At 36.9% G+C, this 27,709-nt stretch overlaps 1 protein-coding gene across 9 annotated transcripts in view; it reads right to left on the reverse strand.

Moving 5' to 3' along the window:
- The window catches only part of tox2 (TOX high mobility group box family member 2), a 214,362-nt gene that overhangs the window by 27,310 nt on the left and 159,343 nt on the right, over nucleotides 1–27,709 (reverse strand). For 6 of the 9 annotated variants that reach the window (XM_079841685.1, XM_079841692.1, XM_079841688.1 and 3 more), the window contains 2 exons: nucleotides 10,899–11,132; nucleotides 3,807–4,037 (listed from right to left, as the gene is read on the reverse strand). In XM_079841685.1, coding sequence (XP_079697811.1) covers nucleotides 3,807–4,037; nucleotides 10,899–11,132 — 465 coding nt within the window. The remainder of the gene's footprint in view (nucleotides 1–3,806; nucleotides 4,038–10,898; nucleotides 11,133–27,709) is intronic. The other 3 variants (XM_079841689.1, XM_079841690.1, XM_079841693.1) reach the window with 1 other exon arrangement.

Below are 27,709 nucleotides of genomic sequence, written 5' to 3' on the forward strand. Positions count from 1 at the left end.
GACGTGTGTCTGACGTGTGTCTGACGCGTGTCTGATGTGTCTGATGTGTGTCTGACGTGTGTCTGACGTGTGTCTGATGTGTGTCTGACGTGTGTCTGATGGTCTGACGCGTGTCTGATGTGTGTCTGACGTGTGTCTGACGTGTGTCTGATGTGTCTAATGTGTGTCTGACGTGTGTCTGATGTGTCTGATGTGTGTCTGACGTGTGTCTGACGTGTGTCTGACGTGTGTCTGATGCGTGTTTGATGGTCTGATGTGTGTGTGACGTGTGTGTGACGTGTGTCTGACATGTGTCTGATGTGTGTTTGATGGTCTGATGTGTGTGTGATGTCCATCAGGGATGGAGGCGGAGCCCGAGTGTCAAACGTCAGGAGCAGGTGATGATCTCACCACTGATGACATAACCAGCGCTAATCAGCCAATTAAACGCGCCTCGGGGACACGCGTCCTCATGACCTCATCGGCTCCAGCCACACGGAACAGATGCGTTCCCGTCCTCCGGAGGAACAATCCCTTTCCCGGCGACAGAAAGAGTCACCTTGTTATCCCAGATAAATAAAAACAACACACAGACGCCGCCGCCCAAGGACAAGCCTGATTATGCGAGGAATTTGTGAAGGAAAAGCAAAGTTTTCCAGCGAGCGAAGGGTTAAAACGCACAAACAATAACATTTGGGAGAGCAGATGTCCTTGAGGGGGAACTGAAGGGCGCTGGGTGATGGCTAATCTCGTATTCTCAGCATGATCGAATCACCAGGCAACAGATATAAATAAAAAGAGCCCAGGAAATGAGGAATTCACATTCAAGGGTGTCAGCAGCAAAATGAAGATTCATGGTGAAGAGGGGAGAGTGAAGGAGGCAAAAATTAACTGCAAATAAAAGGACACAGAAGAAGAAGAGAAGAGAGGAGAGGAGGGAGCCCACTCTGTCACTGAGGCAGGTGGCTCTTATTTGACATGCAATAGCAGTCGTGTGTGTTATGGAGGATATGCTAAAAATACAGCGGCCATCTCACACACACACACAGCTCATTACTGACACACTCTCACGTGTTCTCATGCACATCAATACACAGCCTCACTCAAACACACTGATTACACCTCATCTGTCCTTCTATATCAATACTTTTATTCAGCAAGGGTGCATTAAACTGATCAGGGTTTCCACTAATACTCATAAATGTGTGTTGAGCATCAGATCCTCATATGAGAATGATTAGTGAAGGGTCATGTGACACTGAAGACTTACACCGGAGAAATATTTCATTTTTTACTGTATTCTGATCTAATAAACGCAGCCTTGGTAAGCAGAAGAGACCCTTTTTAAAAGCATTAAGACACGGTATTTTATCCATCCATCCACACATCCATCCTCCCATTCATCCATCCACACATCCATCCTCCCATTCTTCCATCCATTTATCCATCCATCCACACATCCATCCTCCCATTCATCCATCCACACATCCATCCTCTCATTCATCCATCCATTTATCCATCCATCCACACATCCATCCTCCCATTCATCCATCCACACATCCATCCTCCCATTCTTCCATCCATTTATCCATCCATCCACACATCCATCCTCCCATTCATCCATCCACACATCCATCCTCTCATTCATCCATCCATTTATCCATCCATCCACACATCCATCCTCCCATTCATCCATCCATCCATCCACACATCCATCCTCCCATTCATCCATCCATTTATCCATCCACACATCCATCCTCCCATTCATCCATCCACACATCCATCCTCCCATTCATCCATCCATTTATCCATCCATCCACACATCCATCCTCCCATTCATCCATCCATCCACACATCCATCCTCTCATTCATCCATTTATCCATCCATCCACACATCCATCCTCCTATTCATCCATCCATCCATCCACACATCCATCCTCCCATTCATCCATCCATTTATCCATCCATCCACACATCCATCCTCCCATTCATCCATCCATCCACACATCCATCCTCTCATTCATCCATTTATCCATCCATCCACACATCCATCCTCCTATTCATCCATCCATCCATCCACACATCCATCCTCCCATTCATCCATCCATTTATCCATCCACACATCCATCCTCCCATTCATCCATCCATCCATCCATCCACACATCCACCCTCCCATTCATCCATCCATTTATCCATCCACACATCCATCCTCCCATTCATCCATTTATCCATCCATCCATCCACACATCCATCCTCCCATTCATACATCCATTTATCCATCCACACATCCATCCTCCCATTCATCCATCCATTTATCCATCCACACATCCATCCTCCCATTCATCCATTTATCCATCCATCCACACATCCATCCTCCCATTCATCCATTTATCCATCCATCCATCCACACATCCATCCTCCCATTCATACATCCATTTATCCATCCTCCCATTCATCCATTTATCCATCCATCCATCCACACATCCATCCTCCCATTCATACATCCATTTATCCATCCTCCCATTCATCCATTTATCCATCCATCCATCCACACATCCATCCTCCCATTCATCCATTTATCCATCCATCCATCCACACATCCATCCTCCCATTCATCCATTTATCCATCCATCCATCCACACATCCATCCTCCCATTCATACATCCATTTATCCATCCTCCCATTCATCCATTTATCCATCCATCCATCCACACATCCATCCATCCATTTATCCATCCATCCACACATCCATCCTCCCATTCATCCATCCATTTATCCATCCATCCATCCACACATCCATCCTCCCATTCATCCATCCATTTATCCATCCATACATCCACACATCCATCCTCCCATCCATCCTCCCATTTATCCATCCACCCATACACACATCCATCCTCCCATCCATCCATTTATCCATCCACCCATACACACAACCATCATCCATCCTCCCATCCACCCATCCACAAATCCATCAATTTATCCATCCACCCACACATCCATCCACACATCCATCCACCTATACATCCATCCACCCACAAATCATCCACCCGCACATCCATCTGTCCATCCATCCACACACCCATCCTCCCATCCATCCATCCACCCACACATTTATCTGTCCATCCATCTTCCCCCATCCATCCTCCCATCCCCTTTATCCTCCCATGCATCCACCCACACACCCATCCATCCACCTACCCATTCATCCATCCACCCACCCCCACAACCATCCATCCTCCTATCCTGCCACACACCCATCCATCCATCTACTCAAACACCCATCCATCCACCTACCCATTCATCCATCCACCCACCCTCACCCATCCCCACATCCATCCATCCATCCATCCATTTATCCATCCACCCATCCATCCATCTGTCCATCCATCTTCCCCTCCATCCATCCTCCCATCCCCTTTATCCTCCCATCCATCCATCCACCCACCCACACACCCATCCATCCATCTACCCATTCATCCATCCATCCATCCACCCCCACACCCATCCATCCTCCCATCCTCCCAGCCATCCATCCATCCATCCATCCACCCATTAATTCATCCATCCATCCATCCACCCACCCATCCATCCATCCATCCACCCCCCCATTCATTCATCCATCCATCCATCCACCCACCCATCCATCCATCCATCCATCCACCCCCCCATTCATTCATCCATCCATCCATCCATCCACCCACCCATCCCCCCATCCATCCATCCGTTTAGTTTTTGTCTCCAAATATCTCAGATCCGAAATCCTGTGTAACTAATATCTCCAGTGAGACTCCTGAGCCACAACCCGCCGGAGTGAAGGCACTCACCTGTTTCTGTTCTTCCCCCAGACTGTCCCACATGGAGGCCACGATCTTGGAGACGTCTCCGAAGGTGGCGTTGGGGTTTTGTCCCTTGATGGCGGCTTGAGTGTCCCTGAAGAAGAGTGCGTAGGCTGAGACGGGCTTCTGCGGCTCGTTGGGGTCCTTCTTCTTCTTCTTCTTCTGCGGTTTGGGCTTGGGCTTCATCATGTCAGAGGAGGGTCGCTTCTCTCCTGTGATCTGAAGGCGAAGAGAGAGTCGCGAGTCAACAACACACACGAGTTATCTAAAGCTCAAATGCAAACATTCTTGTGCATAAAGAAATCTGTGGAAATGTGTTTCAATGACATGGTGACTACCAGTGTTGGGGAAAGTTACTTTGAAAAGTAATGCATTACAATATTGCGTTACTCCCTTAAAAAGTAACTTATTGAGTTACTTAGTTGAAGAAAAGTAATGCGTTACGTTACTTTTGCGTTACTTTTTCTGGGCTTGTTTTTGTTTTGTTTTTATAACAAAAAAGTTGTATTTTTCTGCAACGCACTGAAAAAAATTGTTCGTTGAATTTACAAAATATTTTTATCGTAAGTGGTCGCAATCAATTTATTTGATCTCAATTTAAACAAAAATACATGCAATTCCCATAAAACCAAATCATTTTTTTTTTAACTAAAATCAATAAACTAAATTTAAATTATTTAAACAAGCACAAATTAATTATGCTTAATTTAATCGGGCCATAATCATTTTTTTCAGTGCGGTAAAGACCTCTTCATACCAAAATTGAAATAATAAGCCCCAATGCAGATTCCCGCATGAACAGTAGAGGGCGCAGCTCTGGATAATGGAAGAATAGGATGCAGGAGAAAAAAGTTTTACCAATAAAAACAAAAAATTTAGTGATTTTCATCATCAAAGGTCAGCAGCAAGACATTGGTAAATTAAATATAAAGGTAGATTATGCATAAAAATAGTTGTTTTATTTAACATTTAATTATTGAAGGTTTGCACAGTACTCTGATTTTGCATTTGACTGATTTTATTCATTTTGAGGAGGACAGAATCTTTATTGTGCAAGTGAGATAAATAAATGCTCTCATTTAGTCTAGAACTACAATAACCCTCATGTTCACACACACTTATTTCTCTCAACATGGGGGCAGGAGAGCTGTCAGTCAAATTAATGTGAAAAAGTAACTTTTGTTGTAAATTTGAAAAGTAATGCGTTACTTTACTAGTTACTTGGAAAAAGAATCTGATTACGTAACTCAAGTTACTTGTAATGCTTGACACTGGTGACTACACACAAAGACTTTAGATATACAAAGACGGTGCACACAAAGTCTTTCCTTGAAAGGCACAAATCAGTGGAAAGAATGAAATATGAAATGCATGTGTAGTTTGTTGATATCTGCGAGTTCTTCGAGTGCGTCTACATCTCCCAACATGCACTGCTGCTCCAGTCGCATGCATGTTTGGCGATGCAAATGCGGGTTGTCTTTTATCTGCAAACATCATGAAATAAAAATGGGATGCACTGGATTGCAGAATGCTTTCAGTCAAGCGACGGCGCTGTAATCTGCTCTGACAGGTCATGGACTCTCCTCAGCGCTGAAACATTGCGGATGAAATTGATTTCTTAATGCAGAGAGTCCAGCAGACGTTGTTAATATCCCATCTGAATCAGTGCTGCATCATCTCATGTCTGACGCTCACTAATACGCCTTTCTTCATCTACAACCACTGTGCATTTCAAATAGAAACACAACTCTATTATTTAAAAGGACAGAGAGAAATAAAGAATGGGGAACAATTACATCTTTGTCTTTAACAGGAAAACACAGAAGCAAACGAGTGAACGAGGTTTCTAGGGCAGAACTCGATGGTTAGATAACATCATTCTCTCTCATCAGCATTTTCAATGTACCCAAAAAGAGAAAGTCATTTGAAGAGAGAGGAAATGTAGCATGAACCGCTGGCTGATGCTCCATTAAAAACTCCATCACGTCTGACTTTACATGTGATTTACATGATGATGATCACACACCACAACACCACGGCCATCAGTCAAAACCAGGCTTACAGTCAACATCATAAACTAACACGCGAGGACTTGAGAATTTGAAAATAGGAAAAAATAGGACATATGAAAAAAAAAGTAAATACTAGAGACAAGACTTTTAAATTAATATATAGTCTTTAAAAAAAAAAAAAAAAAAAAAAAAAAAAATATATATATATATATATATATATATATATATATATATATATATATATATATATATATATATATATATATATATATATATATATATATATATATATATATATATATGTTATTACATTTTACTTTTAAATGTTATGAAATTATATTAAAAAAGTAAATATTAAAGATTATACTAATATATTTATATATTATTAATATTATATATATATTAATATATTATTATTAAATTGCTATTCAAAGTTATATATATATAGACTTTGAAAATTAAAAAATATGAAAAAATTAAAAAGTAAATAGTAAAGACAAGACTTTTATATTAATATATAGTCTTTAAAATATATGTATTATTACATTTTACTATATTAAATGTTATGAAATTGTATTAAAAAAAGTAAATATTAAAGATTATACTAATATTTTAATATATATATAATATTATTAAATTGTTATTCAAGTATATATATATATAGACTTTGAAAATTAAAAAATATGAAAAAATTAAAAAGTAAATACTAAAGACTAGACTTTTATATTAATATACAAGTATAGGCCTCAATATATATATATTATTAAATTATGTTATTTAAATTTGTTTGTTTACTTTTATATTTAATATTTACTTTTTAATTAAATTTTTTTTAATAATATAATTTAATAATAATATTTATTTTAATATATATATATATATATATATATATATATATATATATATATATATATATATATATATATATATATATATATATATATATTAAAATAAATATTATTATTAAATTATATTACTCCAAAAAATTTAATATTAAAAAGTAAATATTAAAGATTACACTTATAAAAATAATATAAAATATAAAAATAAATAAATAAAATATAAATAAATACATTTATAAAAATGTATATTATTATTAAATTATATTATTCAATGTTATATATAGTTTTTATTAATTAAGAAAAAAATGTATATTAAAAAATTAAATATTAAAAAGTATACTAATATGTTAATATATTATTATTAAATTGTTTTATTGTATTAAAAAAGTAAATACCAAAGACGTTTATTTGAATATATAAGCAGTGTTTAATATATGTATATTATTCAAAGTTGTGCTTGTCCACACATGTCGCTTATATGTGCACAGCTGCATATTTCCAAACTAAAGACCCCTGGATTTAATTAATGTGCAAAAACACACACACTCACACGTGCATGAATACACACAGCACATGTCAATTACACACAGCCAGGTAAAGAAAGCAGCACATGCATTCTGGGAATAGACCGGAATCCAGCCACTAAAGGCTTCAGATTTATATACATTTAATTGAATTAAGTGTAAACAAACACACACACACACACACACACACATGCCCTCCATAAGCGCGCGGCACGTTCCAGAGGAGAATGAAACACAGTGTCACAGAGTTTAAATACATTAGTGTGGAGGAAATACCGAAGGGAATGAAACGTGCTAATTGTTGCCTTCGTCCAGACGGCTCATTATTAAAACCCAACAATACCGGCTGACTGAAACACGCCGCACTTATTTTGACTGGCAACCGAGCGGCTTTAAATCTACTCCAACCAGGTATAATTGCACTGGACCTTGTGCTGCATTAGGCCGGACTCTTCCATAAGCCGGCTGAAGAACAATGTAATTTAAACATCATGTAAGTTAATTCACTCTTTGTATTCTCCAATCCAATTAAGCATGCGGCGTCGCGATAATGAGGGATTTCGAGCTGCCTGCGCATTACATGCAACATTCAAATTAAATTCAAACTGACACTTCCAATAAAAGGAGAGGATGACGGACAAGCAGGAGTAATTGGTTTTCTGGGACAATGAAAATGAAAAGAAGGAGAGAGAGAGAGAGAGAGAGGGGGAGAGAGAGAGAAACAGAGTAATGTTTTTGCCAGCAAATCACAGCGAACAAAAGACGTCAAGATGTGAAGTTAAAACGCAGAGATTTGTAAACACTATTGAGACACACGGAAAACATTCACACTGAAGATGCTTTTAAATGAAGAGCCATTTGTGCTCCTCTAGTGCACGCAACAGATGGATCAAATCATATTCATAATTCATACCATAACATATAAACCTTTCAAATCACTGATCATATATGATTTTGTATTTCAGTTTTTGGGCCGTGCAACAGTTTGTAGGTCAGCAAGATTTTGTTTCTTTTATCTGCATTTATTTGATCAAAAATACATCAAAAATTGCGATATATTATTATGATTCATAACAGCTGTGTTCTATGTGAATATATAGTAAAGTGTAATTTATTCCTGTGATCAAAGCTGAATTTATCATCATTACTTCAGTCTTCAGTGTCACATGATCCCTCAGAAATCATTCTAATAGGAGGATTTGATGCTTAAGAAACATTTATGATTATTATCAGTCATATTTGTGTGGAAACACATTCATTTTATTTTCCAGGATTCTTTGATGAATAGCATTTATTTTTTTGACCAACTGAATGTGTTTATGCAGGATGACTCTAAAAAATGCTGGGTTAAAAACAACCCAAGTTGGGTTGAAAATGGACTAACCCAGCAATTGGGTTGTTTTAAGCAAACATTTAACCCAACCGCTGGGTTAAAACGACCCATTCACTGGGTTAAAACAACCCAATTTCTGGGTTAGTCAATTTTCAACCCAACTTGGGTTGTTTTTAACCCAGCATTTTTTAGAGTGTATTAATTTCTGAGCCCAAACTTTTAAAACATACTGTAAATCTTACACTCATTGACTACAAATCAATAAGTCGTTACTAATGCTTTATAATTAGCGGTTATAATTTATTTTAAGGTGGTTTTGTTACACATCTGAGCAATATTAAGTAGCTACATGTTCTTAGGGTTTGGATTGGTTAATTGCATGTTATTTATACATTGTAAAATAAAATGTAAAAGTAAGTTACCTGGTTGCCTTAAAATTTTGAGTTAATACAATGAACATTTTTGAGAATCAACATCACCCTTTTATTCAAATATTATTAAAAGGTTTTGTAAGCATATTGCGTAATGGTGTGTTTTATTTGTAATAATGCAGTGAAACATGCCAAATTGTGCTATTTTCATGATTTATCACACAAAAAAAATTATTTATGTGCTTCAGATACAATAATATTTTGAGTTTTTATTCATTAAACCAATTTCCTTCGTAGTATTAACTAAAAAAATGTATTTCACTGAACTCAAATTTTTAAGGCAACCAGGTTACTTACTTTTTTAAGTTAAACCAACAATATTTTTTACAGTGTATAGTTATTACTATAGTAACTACACTGTAAAAAATATTTAAAAAGTAAACAACCTGGTTGCCTTAAAATTTAGAGTTCATTGAAATGAAAAATTTGAGTTCATACAATGAACATTTGAGAATCGACATCACCCATTATTCAAAGATTTTTAAAAGATTTTGTAAGCATATTGCATAATTGTGTTTTATTTGTAATAATGCAGTGAACATGCCAAATTGTGCTATTTTCATGATTTATCACACAAAAAATGTCTTTATGTGGTTCAGATACAATAATATTTTGAGTTTTTAATTCATTAAACCAATTTCCTTTGTTGTATTAACTCAAATTTTTAATTTCAATGAACTCAAAATTTTAAGGCAACCAGATTACTTACTTTTTTAAGTTAAACCAGCACTATTTTTTTTACAGTGTAGTCATTACTATACACTCTAAAACATGCTGGGTTAAAAATAACCCAAGTTGGGTTGAAAATGGACTAACCCAGCGATTGGGTTGTTTTAAGCAAATATTTAACCCAACCGCTGGGTTAAAACGACCCATTCACTGGGTTAAAACAATCTATTCGCTGGGTTAAAACAATCCATTCACTGGGTTAAAACAACCCAATTGCTGGGTTAGTTCATTTTCAACCCAACTTGGTTGTTTTTAACCCAGCATTTTTTAGAGTGTATTAATTTCTGAGCCCAAACTTTTAAAACATACTGTAAATCTTACACTCATTGACTACAAATCAATAAGTCGTCACTAATGCTTTATAATGAGCGGTTACACTTTATTTTAAGGTGGTTTTGTTACACATCTGAGCAATATTAAGTAACTACATGTACTTAGGGTTTGGATTGGTTAGTTGCATGTTATTTATACACTGTAAATAAAATTAAAAAGTAAGTTACCTGGTTGCCTTAACATTTTGAGTTCATTGAAATGAGAAATTTGAGTTCATACAATGAACATTTGAGAAACGACATCACCCTTTATTATTATTATTATTTAAAAATGTTGTAGCATATTGCGTAATTGTGTGTTTTATTTGTAATAATGCAATGAAACATGCCAAATTGTGCTATTTTCATGATTTATCACCCCCAAAAAATGTATTTATGTGCTTCAGATACAATAATATTTTGAGTTTTTATTTATTAAACCAATTTCCTTCATAGTAATTTAAATGAACTCAAGATTTTAAGGCAACCAGGTTACTTACTTTTTTAAGTTAAACCAACACTATTTTTTTTACAGTGTAGTTATTACTATACACTCTAAGAAATGCTGCAATTGGGTTGTTTTAACCCAGTGGTTGGGTTAAATGTTTGCTTAAAACAACCCAATTGCTGGGTTAGTCCATTTTCAACCCAACTTGGTAGTGTAGTAACAACATATTTAGCTAATTCGCTAAATGCAATGAACCAACACTAATTTTACAGCATGCATTAATCTCAGTTCATGTTCATTTGTAACATTTCAAGGCGTATAAAGTAATTTTGCGTTGATACCCTAATGCATAAACAAATGTTATCGTAAAGTGTCTTTCTGAGGAGAAAATGCATTAGGGGCTGTAAAACAACGTGCAACTTCACGTTTTGGAGGAAACCGGTCATGTACCTTTGAGTGGTACTTTGCTTCCTCTTCCTGGGCGGAGCTTGAGGGGGAGGGCGTGGCTGACTGACTTCCTGACGATGACGGGGAACCGTGTGTAAAGGAGCCTTGGCCAATCTGAGAGCTGAGCTGGGACAGGGCGCTCATGGGGTGGGGCAGTATCCGGGCAGATCTGTTTAGCATGGGGCTGTGGTGGGCGCGGGGGTAATAACTGCCCGCTTGCCCCGCAAACGCCGGCATCTAGGGTGAGAGAAGAAGACCAGACTTTACTACGAGTAATTTCGAAAAGAAATAACCAATTGAGGCCGCTTGGGCTTTAGTCGTTTCTCTTCTACAGAGACCCTTTAAAAAAGATATTCGCTTCTTCCTTCACCCTTTGAAGCAGACGTCTGATCACTGGCGGCTTTAGTTAAGACGACTTCAGGACTACAGAAAATGAAGGCGTTCACTATCGAGGCCGTAAATATATACGACAAGGCAATGCAAAATTGCAATGCAACTGAAAGTGTCCTTTATAGTTTCAGCCTGACTTATATCATAAACAGATTAGAGAGTGATCTAGATAGATAAGCATCATTTACAGTAAGTCATCAACCGCACTTCTCTCAGCATGAATTTCAAAGCTACTTCAGAAAGCCACAGCGCCATTGGCGCTCAACCTGGAAGAATCCCAAAGCGACCACAAAAATGACTTGACACTTAAAAACAACCGTGAGAATTCACCACATGAGACATAAAGCATACAAACGATTGAGTAAATAACCATATGCTCTGTAATGTCAAGTTGCCACCTTAAATATTATAGAGCATTTCACAACCTTATTGTGCTTGTTAAGACGAATGCGACTCTTTATTTGACATGCATTGCCTAAACCCTAAAGCTCAAAATGATTCATTGGTTTGAGTAGAGTCAACTCAAATTAAACAAATTATTATGAGTATTTAGAACTTTCTTTTTCTTTTGAGTTCTCAAAACTGACACAATTTAAGTAATCAGAATAAGTTCATTGTTTTGAGTTTTATGAACTTGTTTCTTTTAATTTAGACATACATTTATGCCAAACTGCGCTGTGATTTCTATTTCCCAGCATGCTTTGCCATGATGACGCTCAAAAGAGACAGTAAATGCCAAAATTAAGTGTTATTATGTTTTTTGTGCAAGATTAATATTAGCATTTAATGTTTTGTTATGCTAGAGTTTCAGTTGTGTTGGGTTTTTTTGTGCACACTCTAACAATGCTGGGTTAAAAACAACCCAAGTTGGGTTGAAAATGGACAAACCCAGCGATTGGGATGTTTTAAGCAAACATTTTTTGGGTTAAAACTACCCAATTGCTGGATTTGTCCATTTCCAACCCAACTTGGGTTGTTTTTAACCCAACATTTTGAAAAATGCTGGGTTGTTTCATCCCATGTTTGGGTCAAATATGGACCGTTGGGTTTAAAAATATAATAAAAAAATGTAAACCCCCAGTTGGGTTTGTTCCTAATTGACCCAAACATGCGATAAAACAACCCAGCATTTTAGTGTCTAAAATTGGGGTCAAAATTAAATTTTTAAACCCAACGGTTGGGTTTGACCCAAATTTTATATTTGACCCAAATTTGGGTTGAAACAGTAAAATCACATAGAATAAAATCCTACTCAACAGGCTCACAATCACAAAAAATGTTGGGTTAAAAACAACCCAAGTTGGGTTGAAAATTGACTAACCCAGCGATTGGGTTGTTTTAACCCAGCAATTGGGTTATTTTAAGCAAACATTTAACCCAACCGATGTGTTAAAACAACCAAATTGCTGGGTTTGTCCATTTTCAATCTAACTTGGGTTGTTTTTAACCCAACATTTTTTAGAGTGAAGTATTCCTAAAATGCTGGGTTCTTTGGCAACCCAGCGTTGGGTAAATATTGGCCAGAACACATGCTGGGTTATTTTTACCTAGTTTGTTGGGTTTTGAAGCCATTCACTGGGTTGTTTTTTTTTTTTTGACAGTGCTGGGTCAGTCAATTTGACATTGAAGGTTTTTCATTTTAAATAATAAAATCATAAAAATACACTCTAATATTTCTGTAGTTAGTTGGGGTTTCCATCACGGTGACGAGTGAGCTTAGTTTGAGAACAGATTTATGTTAAATGTTTTATATTGATGTCCTCATTCAGCAAGTGCAAAATGCTAATGCTAAAGCATTGTGTAACCAATTAGCAAGGTGGCATTTATTGAACAAGCTAATTAAATCTAGTCAAGTTTCCACTACTAAAAATGTGAGATATTTTTAAGTTAAATGCATGAATTAGCTTACTCAAATATTTCAAGTTCAGAGCAATTGAATTGTATTAGTACAAAATATAAACCTGCAAGTTCTGCTTAAACTTTACATTAAGGCATTTTTAAGTTTTACTAACTTATTCAGAACAGCTCATTGTGGCCGAAATGCAATTTGCATGGCGCAAGCAACTGTGCATCAATATTATAATGCATTTCACAAACGTATTGTGCTTATTTAGTTAATAAGATAGCATGCACAGTGATGCAACTCTTCATTTGCATGCATTAGAACATTTATGCCATACAAAATCCTATTTTTCAGATGCATAAGATGGTTAATTGGCTAAAAATGCAAAATCAAAGAATCCTCTCAAACTAAATCATATATGCATAAACATTTGAGTAAATAGACTCTAAAAATGCTGGGTTAAAAAAAACCAAGTTGGGTTCAAAATGGACAAACCCAGCGGTTGGGTTAAATGTTTGCTTAAAACAACCCAATCGCTGGGTTTGTCCATTTTCAACCCAACTTGGGTTATTTTTAACCCAGCATTTTTTTAGAGTATAACCATATACACAGATTTTTAAGTTAAAGCAATGTAAAACATATGTTGTCATAACTTATTGTATGCACAGAAGTGCAAATTGTGGCCGAAATGCAATTTGCATGGCGCAAGCAACTGTGCATCAATATTATAGTGTCTTTCACACCCATATTTTGTTTGTTTAGTTAATAAGATAGCATGCACAGTGACGCAACTCTTTATTTGACATGCATTAGCACATTTATTCCATACTAAATCCTATTTTTCAGATGCATAAGACTTCCAGGCATTGCCAAATTAAGTTGGTTAATTGGCTCAAATCACAGAATCCTCTCCAACTAAGCATCCGTAACTCATGCATTTGAATATTTCACCATGTTTCATTTCCAGCGCTGCTCTTCAAAAGGCATCTCATCAGGAGACGCGAGCGGATGTCGACGGCAGGACGGCGAATGGATGTATTCATTTACACATAAATAGGAATACTTAGCCAGCCACGAATCAAAAAGAACGAGAAATAGAGAAAGTTGATGAACTAGCATTTATTAGCGGCATGCAACATTCACGAGTTGAGCTGAATTAAACATCAACTGTGAAGTCTGGGCCGAGTAAACATTACAGTAACGGCTATGATCTTAGCGAGAGCTTGTAATAGTGCTAATTAACCTCTCAAGACTTGCTAATAGATGAAATTTAAAATGAAAGAGCAGGGAAAATGCATGAAGTCCACAAGCACAGGGGGCGCGCTGAGCTCTTTCTAGCATTAGCCCGGAATCTACAGGACATCCTAGTGTGTGCGGGTACAAAAGCAGACCTGAAACAAAGGCTTTCCTCATTTAGACGTTTCAGATCTCCAATACTCAACAGCCCCTCCAAACACAACCTCCAACCTCAAATCAAATTTCAGCAACACCATTAGTTCAATTTTCAAATGCAGCGAAATGGCTTTAATGTTGGAGAGAGAGAGAGACAGAGGGAGAGAGAGAGAATCCATTAATTTTCCATTTTCCGTGGAGTTGCTCTTTAAGGGCTTTCACAAACCAAGAAGCATTGAAAAACCAATTAATCAAACATGAATGGCCTATCATAGCGACGGCAACCCCATTTCCATAGCAACCGCTGCCGGCCAAGAGCATCACCCTCTTCTTTAATCTGGGCGCAGAACACACAAAAGACAAGAGAGAGAGAGAGAGAGAGAGAGAGAGAGAGAGAGAGAGAGAGAGAGACGGCCGGCAAAGAGTGATTTTTTACATTACGGCCGAATTCTGTGATTGGAACCTTTGTTGGGACAAAAGGTACTGGGACGACTCCGCAGTCATCCGCGAAAACCACCAATCTATCATAGTCTATTCTCTCTCTCTCTCTCTCTCTCTCTCTCTCTCTCTCGCTGAATAATTTATGGTATTTGTTTCCAAAGCATCATTGCAGCGCCCTCGTCCCGTTTGAAATTCTGAATATCATTTCAATAGTGTTGACTCAAATTACTGGCCCATTTTTTTTGCTGAGAAAAAAATTCACACACGAAAAGCTGAGATTAACCGTGTTTTATCTCTCTTTCTGTTTAGGGACCTGCCAAAAACACAAGCAGATGAAATCAACAAAAATCACCATTTGCATTGAATCGTTATTTTCTCCCATGATTCTGAACGGACAAAAACAAACAAATGAACATTCACTAGAGGTTCTGATGAAATGTTAACGGCTACAGTCTGTTTAAAATGTAGTGTATTAAAAATAGGATTGAGTGAATGATTCAATGACTTCACTTGTTTCATTACTGGATGAATCAGCATTTTGAACGAATCTCTTGAATGAATGATTCAATGACTCACTCATTAAGACTTCACTTGTTTAATTTCTGGATGAATCTGTGTTTTTAAACAAATCTCTTGAATGAATGATTCAATGACTCACTCATAAAGACTTCACTTGTTTCATTACTGGATGAATCAGTGTTTTTAAACAAATCTCTTGAGTGAATGATTCAATGACTCACTCATAAATACTTCACTTGTTTCATTACTGGATGAATCAGCGTTTTTAAACAAATCTCTTGAGTGAATGATTCAATGACTCACTCATAAAGACTTCACTTGTTTCATTACTGGATGAATCAGTGTTTTTGAACAACTCTCTTGAGTGAACGATTCAATGACTCACTCATAAAGACTTCACTTGTTTCATTACTGGATGAATCAGTGTTTTTAAACAAATCTCTTGAGTGAATGATTCAATGACTCACTCATAAATACTTCACTTGTTTCATTACTGGATGAATCAGCGTTTTTAAACAAATCTCTTGAGTGAATGATTCAATGACTCACTCATAAAGACTTCACTTGTTTCATTACTGGATGAATCAGTGTTTTTGAACAACTCTCTTGAGTGAACGATTCAATGACTCACTCATAAAGACTTCACTTGTTTCATTACTGGATGAATCAGTGTTTTTAAACAAATCTCTTGAGTGAACGATTCAATGACTCACTCATAAAGACTTCACTTGTTTCATTACTGGATGAATCAGCGTTTTTAAACGAATCTCATAAAAATGAATGATTCAATCACTCACTCATAAATACGTCACTTGTTTCATTACTGGATGAATCAGCGTTTTTGAACAAATCTCTTGAGTGAATGATTCAATGACTCACTCATAAAGACTTCACTTGTTTCATTTCTGGATGAATCAGTGTTTTTTTAAATGAATCTCTTGAATGAATGATTCAAGGACTCACTCATAAATACGTCACTTGTTTCATTACTGGATGAATCAGCATTTTAAAACAAATGTCTTAAATGAATGATTCAATGACTCAGTCATAAATACTTCACTTGTTTCATTTCTGGATGAATTAATGTGTTTGAACAAATCTCTCGAGTGAACGATTCAATGACTCACTCATAAATACGTCACTTGTTTCATTACTAGATGAATCAGTGTTTTAAACAAATCTCTTGAATGAATGATTCAATGACTCACTCATAAAGACTTCACTTGTTTCATTACTGGATGAATCAGTGTTTTTAAACAAATCTCTTGAGAGAATGATTCAATGACTCACTCATAAAGACTTCACTTGTTTCATTACTGGATGAATCAGTGTTTTTAAACAAATCTCTTGAGTGAATGATTCAATGACTCACTCATAAATACTTCACTTGTTTCATTACTGGATGAATCAGCGTTTTTAAACAAATCTCTTGAGTGAATGATTCAATGACTCACTCATAAAGACTTCACTTGTTTCATTACTGGATGAATCAGTGTTTTTGAACAACTCTCTTGAGTGAACGATTCAATGACTCACTCATAAAGACTTCACTTGTTTCATTACTGGATGAATCAGCGTTTTTAAACGAATCTCATAAAAATGAATGATTTAATGACTCACTCATAAATACGTCACTTGTTTCATTACTGGATGAATCAGCGTTTTTGAACAAATTTCTTGAGTGAATGATTCAATGACTCACTCATAAAGACTTCACTTGTTTCATTTCTGGATGAATCAGTGTTTTTTTAAATGAATCTCTTGAATGAATGATTCAAGGACTCACTCATAAATACGTCACTTGTTTCATTACTGGATGAATCAGCGTTTTAAAACAAATCTCTTAAATGAATGATTCAATGACTCAGTCATAAATACTTCACTTGTTTCATTTCTGGATGAATTAATGTGTTTGAACAAATCTCTCGAGTGAACGATTCAATGACTCACTCATAAATACGTCACTTGTTTCATTACTAGATGAATCAGTGTTTTAAAGGAATCTCTTGAATGAATGATTCAATGACTCACTCATAAATACGTCACTTGTTTCATTACTGGATGAATCAGTGTTTTTAAACAAATCTCTTGAATGAATGATTCAATGACTCACTCATAAATACGTCACTTGTTTCATTACTGGATGAATCAGTGTTTTTAAACAAATCTCTTAAATGAATGATTCAATGACACTCATAAATACGTCACTTGTTTCATTTCTATCTGTATCTGTAAAGATTATTTAATGGACCTGAGCTAAAATGAACTAACATTTTTTATTAACTAACGTCAACTAAGATACTCTGCTCATTGTTAGTTAATGCATTATTTAGTTTAGTATATTATCAAGCACATTTAGAGTCGGCGGATGGCGACAAATACACATAGATCAAACTCAGACCTAAAGCTAATGAAACAGATTTATTAAAAATGCATGCAAGGAGATGTTTTCATCAATATCTACTGTCCTTTAAACAGAGTCTACTGTACCGTTTCATCTCCTACTTTAACATTAGACTTTGATTATTTTCTAAAGCCATTGCTCTCATATTTCACATTAAACAAGCAATTTCTAAGCGAACGAAATCGGCAAACGAGCGAGTGTTTCGTGAGAGCGTCCCCGGCCCTGTTACTCCAAACCACATTTGCTTTCAATTTATTTGGAGTCACGGTTATAATCAAAAGAATAAAGACGTGCACCCTCAGCAAACGACTTCTCTCTTTACTGTCAATTTAGACAAAGCAGTCGGCGTGAATTGTTAAACAAACAATATATTGTCTGCACATTTAGATGACATATTGAATATTTGTTTGTCTGTTTGCCTAGAGACGGCGTCTGAGAGAGACAGAGAAAGAGAGAGATTGATCAATAAGGGCGAGTGAGACAGAAAACCTGCTCGGCTCTCTCTAATAGTCGTGGGTTCAGGCTATATAAAGCCGGCTGGATGGCTGTACAAACATCATGAAACAGTCTCACACAAAGGTTAGTGGTTGCCATAGGTACTGTATGCTAATTGCTAAATAGTATAAACCTTGATGGGGGGGATGGTGTCTGGGTTACTCAGACTGAGATATCATGTTCATAGGCAGGACTGATTTACAGTACATTGCACATGGATTTCCAGAGCCTCTAAATGATCAACATGATCTGATAAACCTGTCGCACGCGCTCTCCTACAGTCCGTCTGTCGTCCGGTGGATAGTTCATGCTTTTTTAGCAAGTTAAAGCCTGTACAAACGTCCTCCTTCAGTGTTTTTTAATCTGAAATCTGCACTGAATTTGATTAGAGATTTGCATGTTTATATGCATGATAACCGATATACAGAACCAATATTATTTCTGTTTTAACTGCGGGGTCTGAAAGAGAGAAACAAATAAAGTGCACTTTCACTCTTAAATAAAAGCTTAATTGGACCAAGATTAAACTCCATATCAAGCATGTAACACTGATCAGGCATTACATTATGACCACTGACAGGTGAAGTGAATAGCACTGATGATCTCTTCATCACTTGTTATATTAGGCAGCAAGTGAACATTTTGTTCTCAAAGTGTTAGAAGGAGGAAAAACGGGCAAGGATTTGAGCGAGTTTGACAAGGGCCAGATTGTGATGGCTAGACGACTGGGTCAGAGCATCTCCAAAACTGCAGCTTTTGTGGGGTGTTCCCGGTCTGCAGTGGTCAATCTCTATCAAAAGTGGTTTGAGGAGCACAACTATGAGTTTGAGGCGTTGACTTACAAAGTCAACGCAAAGTTACCTACAAAGTTACCTACAAATTCCCCAGAGCTCAATCCAATCGAGCATCTGTGCTGAACAAACAAGTCCGATCCATGGAGGTCCGACCTCGCAAGTTAGAGGACTTAAAGGATCTGCTGCTAACATCTTGGTGCCAGATACCACAGCACACCTTCAGGGGTCTAGTGGAGTCCATTCCTTGACGGGTCAGGGCCGTTTTGGCAGCGAAAAGGGGACCAACACAATATATTAGGAGGGTGGTCATAATGTTATGCCTGATCGGTGTAAGTAATGTCTGCATTAATGGCTGTTAGGTTAAATAAGGTTTACTAAGTAAAGGAGTTATTTTCAAGCACAAGATGGGTTTAACAAAACCAATACCCGATTATGGAATAAATATCGGGGAAAATATCGGTAAAACCGATTATCGGTCGATCACTGATTTTTATCAAGTAAACATAAGAATCACTTTGATATTGTGAGTAATATGAGTCTCAAATATGATCATCAGGCTTATTTGTTCATCTGTCAATCATCATTGCATTATGTTTTAAAACTACAGAGCTTTGATAATCAAACTAAGCATTAAATATCATCCTACTAAGACATATTATTGGCAGATATTGATATTGATATGCATTTTATGTAAGTATCTGCTATACCGTTATAAAGATCTCACTGATTTACATTAAAAGCATCAGAATCTTTTCGTCCATATAAATAATAAGCATAACTGAATAAAACTGAGCTGTTTTCCCCCTCTCACTATATCATATATGAGCCACAAAAGCATGATACATAACATATGATATAAATCATATTTTTCTTAAGGTTCAATCAATGGTTCCCTTAAAAAAAAAATATTTTTGGGTCACACTTTCTATGAAGCCTGTATTTATAATGCATTATAAGGGTATTATGATACATGCATAAAGCCTTATAAACAACCTTACAATATGTCGTATCTGATAAATAATCATAACAACAGTTACCATGCGTTATAATACTTATCTATTCGTGGTTATAACTTTTAAAATTTCAATGCATTATAACCCCAGATGAATCCATTTATAATACATTATAAGGGTATTCTTAACGCATTATAATACATGCATAATGACTTATAAAACAACTGTATAATATGTTGTATCATCTTATAAATAATCATATCAAAAGTTACCTGCATTATAATACTTACCTATTTGTGGTTATAACCTTTAAGAGTACAATGCATTATAACCCCAGATGCATTATAATACTCACATAATGCCCTATAAACAATGTATAAGGACATTACACACTGTATTATAATGCATTATGAAAACCTTTATGATGCATTATAAATACAGGCTTCATCTGGTGTTATAATGCATTATTGTAATGCAACTTTTGTTATAATTATTTATAAGATGATACGACATATTATACAGTTGTTTTGTAAGTCATTATGATGCATTATAAATGGGTTCATCTGGGGTTATAATGCATTGCACTCTTAAATGTTATAACCACAAATACGTAAGTATTATAATGCATTGTAACTGTTGTTATGATTATTCATAAGATACAACACATTATACATTTGTTTATAAGGCATTACACACTGTATTATAATGCATTAAGAATACCTTTATGATGCATTATAAATGGGTTCATCTGGGGTTATAATGCATTCTAAAAGTTATAACCACAAATATGTAAGTATTATAATGCATTATAACTGTTGTTATGATTATGCTTAAGATGATACAACACATTGTAAGGTTGTTTATAAGGCATTACACACTGTATTATAATGCATTAAGAATACCTTTATGATGCATTATAAATGCAGACTTCATCTGCGGTTATAATGCATATAACATTATGTTATAACCACAAATAGGTAAGTATTATACTGCATTGTAACTGTTGTTATGATTATGCTTAAGATGATACAACATATTATAAGGTTGCTTATAAGGCATTACACACTGTATTATAATGCATTAAGAATATCCTTATGATGCATTATAAATGGGTTCATCTGGGGTTATAATGCATTGTAACTGTTGTTATGATTATTCATAAGATGATACAACACATTATACATTTGTTTATAAGACATTACACACTGTATTATGATGCGTTAAGAATACCTTTATGAAGCATTATAAATGCAGACTTCATCTGGTGTTATAATGCATTCTAAATGTTATAACCACAAATATGTAAGTATCATTGTAATGTATTGTAACTTTTGTTAAGATTATTTATAAGATGATACAACATATTATATAGTTGTTTATAAGTCATTATGCATGCATTATAATGCATTAAGAATACCTTTATGATGCATTATAAATGGGTTAATCTGGGGTTATAATGCATTGTACTCTTAAAGGTTATAACCACAAATAGGTAAGTATTATAATGCATTGTAACTGTTGTTATGATTATGCTTAAGATGATACGACACATTGTAAGGTTGTTTATAAGGCATTACACACTGTATTATAATGCATTAAGAATACCTTTATGATGCATTATAAATGCAGACTTCATCTGGGGTTATAATGCATATAACGTTATGTTATAACCACAAATAGGTAAGTATTATAATGCATTGTAACTGTTGTTATGATTATGCTTAAGATGATACGACATATTATACAGTTGTTTATAAGGCATTATGCATGCTTTATAAATACAGGCTTCATAATGGTTTTTCTCACTATTATTTCATATGTCAGTCTTTACATATTTATGTTTGTTTTTCTCACCACATTTGCAAATAAAGTGTTTTAAACCACCAAATCTTGTTCAGTTTCTCTGGCGTAATATCTAATGTGACTGGAAAACAACAGCGGAAGGCGTTTAAGACTCGTTCCACACCCACCAAATCACAGAACGTTCTGTTCATTTAGCAGACGCTCTCTGTAAGGAAACTTCATTTCCTGTTCCTCTGTTGTGTCTTGAGTTCTTTGTGCTCTCTGTTCATGACAGCCAAATAGACTCCGAATAACAACCGCCATCCAATTATGAGCCTCGCATGGAGCGTGTGCGATATCTCAGCGCTATTGTCTGCGAATCCTCCTGCCATTGGTCAGCCCAACGCCTCAGACCAGGCCGAAGAGATGCTCGTAATGAATCTGAGGTCATATCGGCGACTGATATTCATCAAGTGTGCATGCTTAATGCTGCCGCTGAATACAGTACATCATCTCGTCATGATTGACAGTGTAGGATAATATGATCATGCATTATCAGTATAACCTGCACCAGAATGATCATACTGTATATGTAGCTCATCACAGTTTCTGTGTTCAGAATAGACACTTCTGCGGGTGGCCTACTTAATTTGCACAATGAGTGCACACTGCCGTATCCCACAATGCAATGCACGTAACTTGACCATGCAACAGTCGCTCACATTGGACTATATTAGATGATGCACAAATAGTGAATATTGCAGGAGTGCATTCTGAACCAATCAGAGAGAATCTAGGCCATTGGTGTGGGTCACAGCCCTAAAATGGGTCACAGGTGCAAAATGCAAACAATAACAACTAGACACTTGACATATGTTAATGCCAAAGATAATGTGCCCAGTCAAAATATTTAAAAATTGTACGTGTTTATTTGTGAAATTCGCTTACAAACTGTGTGAAAATTCCAACATGTCCTCCAACCAATAAGCCTATATAGGTTGTTTGTCACTTCCCTGAAATACAACTAAAGTTGTGCCCCTATCGACAACAGGACACTTTCATTTTAATGCTTTGTTTCCTTTTATTTGCGTCATATTTCGGGTTTTGCGTAGCTCAATTGATAGTGCATTGCAAAATACAACATCATGTAATCATGTGATCATGCAATCGTGGGAACGCAAGTGCTCATAAAGTGTGTATGCACTATAAATCACTGGGTAGGTTAAGGGCTGGGTGTAGTTGTTAATAAAAAAAGATTTTTGCTAAATGGAAATATGACAAATATTTCGTAACGAACCCACTGGCATTGTTTCCGCGGCCTTTGAGTAGCCATAAGGCTGAAACTACAGCGTCTTTCTGTTTTTAATACATTTGTTGAATATATGTCTTAATTACAGTAGGCCTATTATAGATAGTTATGATATTTGTGGCTGCACCGGGGTCCCATTTTACTAGTTCTGAGAACTTCAGAAATGTGGAAAGTTATTAAATAGCTGTAAATATGATTCTTATTTTTTTCAAATAATTTTTCTTATTATTAATAAAAAAGGGGTATGATCATTCATGCTTTGTACTGTAACTGTAACTGCAACCTTTCAATGGGGTAAAGTGCTGAAACCATTTTATACTTTATTTAATGGAAAATATATTAACCACTCAAAACTGACAAAGAATGATAACAAAAAGCACATAACTCTTGCTTACTGATATGAACAAGTGATTTATCTTTCATCCAAAGCCACATGAAGCAATTTTGAATTTAGAATCATAGTTACAATTATTTAATGGACACTTTTCACATTTCTGAAGTGATATAACTGTAGCTGGGTAAACAACATAGATTTAGTGGAAGTATAGTGGTAATGTAGCGGTGAACTACAGCAATATGTATTCTCATTTTCCCCAGTCGCTACAGCTCCATAAAAATAATAAATAAAGTTAATATAGTATCTGTTAAGGACATTATATTAATAATGCAATCAGTCAGTAAATAAAGTTTAACTCTCTTGCATCTGGTCCGTCGATGAAGCCATGTCTTTTGCATGTTTTACAAAAGGCGTCCAGGAAAGACTTCCGGAAAAACGGGATTGACCAATGACATTTCAGGTTACAATGAAATAGGTAAAGTCCCGCCCAATGACTGACAAAATTAAAAAGTTTCTTGATGCAGTGCCGCCTGAGGGATCGGAGATCACGGTTGTTCAGCTTAGGCTTGCGCTCTTGTCCTTTACGCACTGAAATTCCTCCAGATTCCTTGAATCTTTTAATTATGTTATGCACTGTTGAATGTGAAATATCCAAATCTCTTCCTATCTTTCTTTGAGGAACATTGTTTTTAAACATTTCAATAATTTTCTCACGTATTTGTTGGCAAACTGGCGATCCTCGGCCCATCTTTGCTCCTAAAGGATTAGACCTTTCTTGGATGCTGCTTTTGTACCAAATCATAATTACAATCACCTGTTGACATCACCTGTTTCAAATCACATCATTATTTAACCATTTTACCTCATTACTAGCCATAAATTGCTCCTGTCCCAACTTTTTTTGAAATGTGTTGCAGGTCTGAATGACAGGAAAGGATGCATATTTACAAATGACATGAAGTTGACCAGACAAAACATGAAATATTTTGTGTTCATATTGTCTGCAATGAAATACAAGTCAAAGTAAATTTAGAAATCACTTCTTTTTTTTTATTTGCGTTTTCCATGCTGTCCCAACTTTTTCTGATTTGGGGTTGTATATTAATAATGCAATCAGTCAGTAAATAAAGTTTAACTCTCTTGCATCTGGTCCGTCGATGAAGCCATGTCTTTTGCATGTTTAACAAAAGGCGTCCATTCACAACTGACTTCCGGAAAAACAGGATTGACCAATGAGATTTCAGGTTACAATGAAATAAGTAAAGTCCCGCCCAATGACTGACAAAAATAAAAAGTTTTTGCGCAAGCGAAATAGAAGCTTGAGCACGAGTGTGGAGAATGATGATGCGCGTGCTGCGAGTTGTGTCCAAGCTCGCAAGGGCTTGATTTGCGCGCAGGGGAGATGTCATGCGCGCGCGCGGGTTTAAAAGGAGCTCGCGGGCTACCGTTTCCTCGCGTGTAGATCTGATATTCTCTCGCTGGAGTGATTTACTGCGCGAGCAAGCATCAGTTGTGTGCTCGGTTATTAATGGCATTAAAATGCCGGCATTGAAGCGAGTAAACTCCAAATGTTCAAGCGTCCAACTTCATGCGAATAGCGCGATATTCGCGTCATTTGCATCCGGTGTGAACGCACCATAAGTCTTAAAAAGGCGTACAGTTTATTGCCATGACTTAATTATAAAAATTAGGGATGTACCGAATGTTCGGCAACCGAAATTATTCAGCCGAATAAGTGAAAAGACCGGCGGAGGCTCGCGCTGCGGAGACAGACGAAAGTATAAACAAGGCTTAATGCTTCCACACTTCCGACATGTGCTGCATTTAGGCCCTGTTCCAAATGGCACCCTAAACCCTCACAGTCTTCCTCTGAGTCCGCACCTTCACAACGTAATGCCGCTTTGACTTCTGGGAAGAAGACACACACCAGTGCGGACTCGGCTGAAGTGCGCATCGAGGGCGCATATCGACCTCAAAGGACGCGCTCGCGAGCACCCTTCTGAGACCTAAAATGACAAATGGGACACCCTGCGGACTCGTGGACTTAACGGACACACGCACGCTGCGGCCATTGTAAGTCTACAAGACCGAAAGTGCTCATTTGGGACAGGGCCTTAGAAGCGTCCTCGCGCTCATGCGGACGCGTCGAGTATAAACAAGGCTTTAAAGTGTCCGAGAAACAAGCAGAAATGGCCGTTTGCAGACACTTGTTCTAAGCCCCCTCAAATGCGAGCAAGAGCATCCTCAGCTGATACTGTAATAATATATTAGCAAATGCTCCAGTGCATATGTGTGTCTGTAGAACGTCAAATGTGTCCATTTACAACGAGACATAGTTGTTGATCTCTTGCAATGACCAATGTGTTTAAAGTTAGTCAGACTGCAGAGTTTATTCAGTACTGAGTTATACAGACATGACCAAATATTTAATTATTTACATTTATGCATTTGGCAGACGCTTTTATCCAAAGCAACTTACATTGCATTCAAGGTACACATTTTTACATTTTGTCAGTTCTTGCTTTCCCTGGGAATCGAACCCATGACCTTGGCGTTGCTAACGCCACGCTCTACTGTTTGAGCTACAGGAAAGCGATTATGATTATGATTTGATTATGATACCTGTAGGCATAATAGGCCAAAGATAAGATAAGACGGACAAAATATTTGTATTTTATTTGTATAAAAGTTATATTGTGCTTTGTTTGTGTAATGTCTGCTGGAATGCTAAAAATGTTCAGTGTTAAATCAACATTTTTAAATTGTAGTTTTGTAATTTACTTTAAAAGCAAGAAAAAATTGTAAAAAAGCAAATTTATGCAATAGACCCGTGTGATGACGCATCGTAAATCCTGCAACGTTTTTTGTATTTTCATTTTTTTTTTTTATATATGTACATTTATAACACTAATACTTTGTATTTTATTACTTTTGCATCAAATTACAATAAAAAAGTTCCCGCTGCTGTGAGGGTGTTTAGTAAAAGCGTCTATGGGAGTGATGGTAAAAATGAACATATTTCTCTCTTTTCACTGCCGTTATCAATCTCACTCTATTTTTTCCCTCTTTTTGAAAGTTGTGAAATCACTACTGTGGCGTTTTTCTTTTGCTATGTGAGCAAATGGGCACACACACAAAAATATTTAATGTATTCTCTCATTCACAGCTATAATATTTAACCCAACTATGACGACTTCCGCTCTGAGAAACCCGGAAATGTGACAAGGGTCTATGGTGAAAAAATTGGGGGAAAACATTTAAATGGAAAAAACGAAATAGCTATTATTGGGCTTCGGCCAAGATTTTTCATTTCGGTGCATCCCTAATAAAAATATTAACCAAAGACAAAACTGATGAACATAAAAAAAATAATTTCCAGGACGAGTGGGAACCCTGATATTGTTTCTTCACCAGTGGATGCATTTGACTGATGCCCAGTGTAACACAAGTCCTGAAGCACAAGGCATGATGGGTAAGCGATCTCTCTCTGGCCCGCGGCCTCTGATTGAAGACATCTTGTTGGGAGTGATGGCTCACTCCACGCAGGTTCACAGTTGCTATTGTAAAATCACAGAGCGGTTAATTGAAACAAATGACTATAATAATAGAACATTATCCCGGCAGGCTCGCGGCCATGGCAGCTTTAATTAGCCGAGCGCCGGAGACTGATCTCTCGCGCTGGAGCCGTAAACACGCGTGCGGATGGGGGGGGGGGGGGATCTCAGATCTGCCCTCGCCGCGACTCCTTGTTCTCCTCGAGGGCAGAACATGAAAACCCGGCTCCGCCGCGCATCTCCCTCTTGCGCCGTGCCCGCGGGGGTCGTTTATAACGCCGCTCCGAGTGCTAATAAGGCGGCCAATTTATAAATCAAGCGCTGGTTAAATCTGTAAGCAAACGCAACCTGTCCTCCCCGAAGACGTGCCGGTTTCATCTCTGAGAGCCCCAGAGCTCCTCGACGTGTAAACGTGTCTGAACTCCAGGCTGAACTAAACCTCAGAGCGGCTCCATTCACAGCTCAGACACACACACAGATCGGCTCGGCCTTTCCATGCCTCGTTCAGCAGCATCATCACGCCTAACACAAGCCCCAGCACACACACTCCGGCTCCTCACACACCGACGGCTTCTATCGGTCCAAAACTCAACCAAACAAA

Source organism: Gobio gobio (assembly GCF_949357685.1).
Source record: "Gobio gobio genome assembly, chromosome: 17".
Lineage (NCBI taxonomy): Eukaryota > Metazoa > Chordata > Actinopteri > Cypriniformes > Gobionidae > Gobio > Gobio gobio.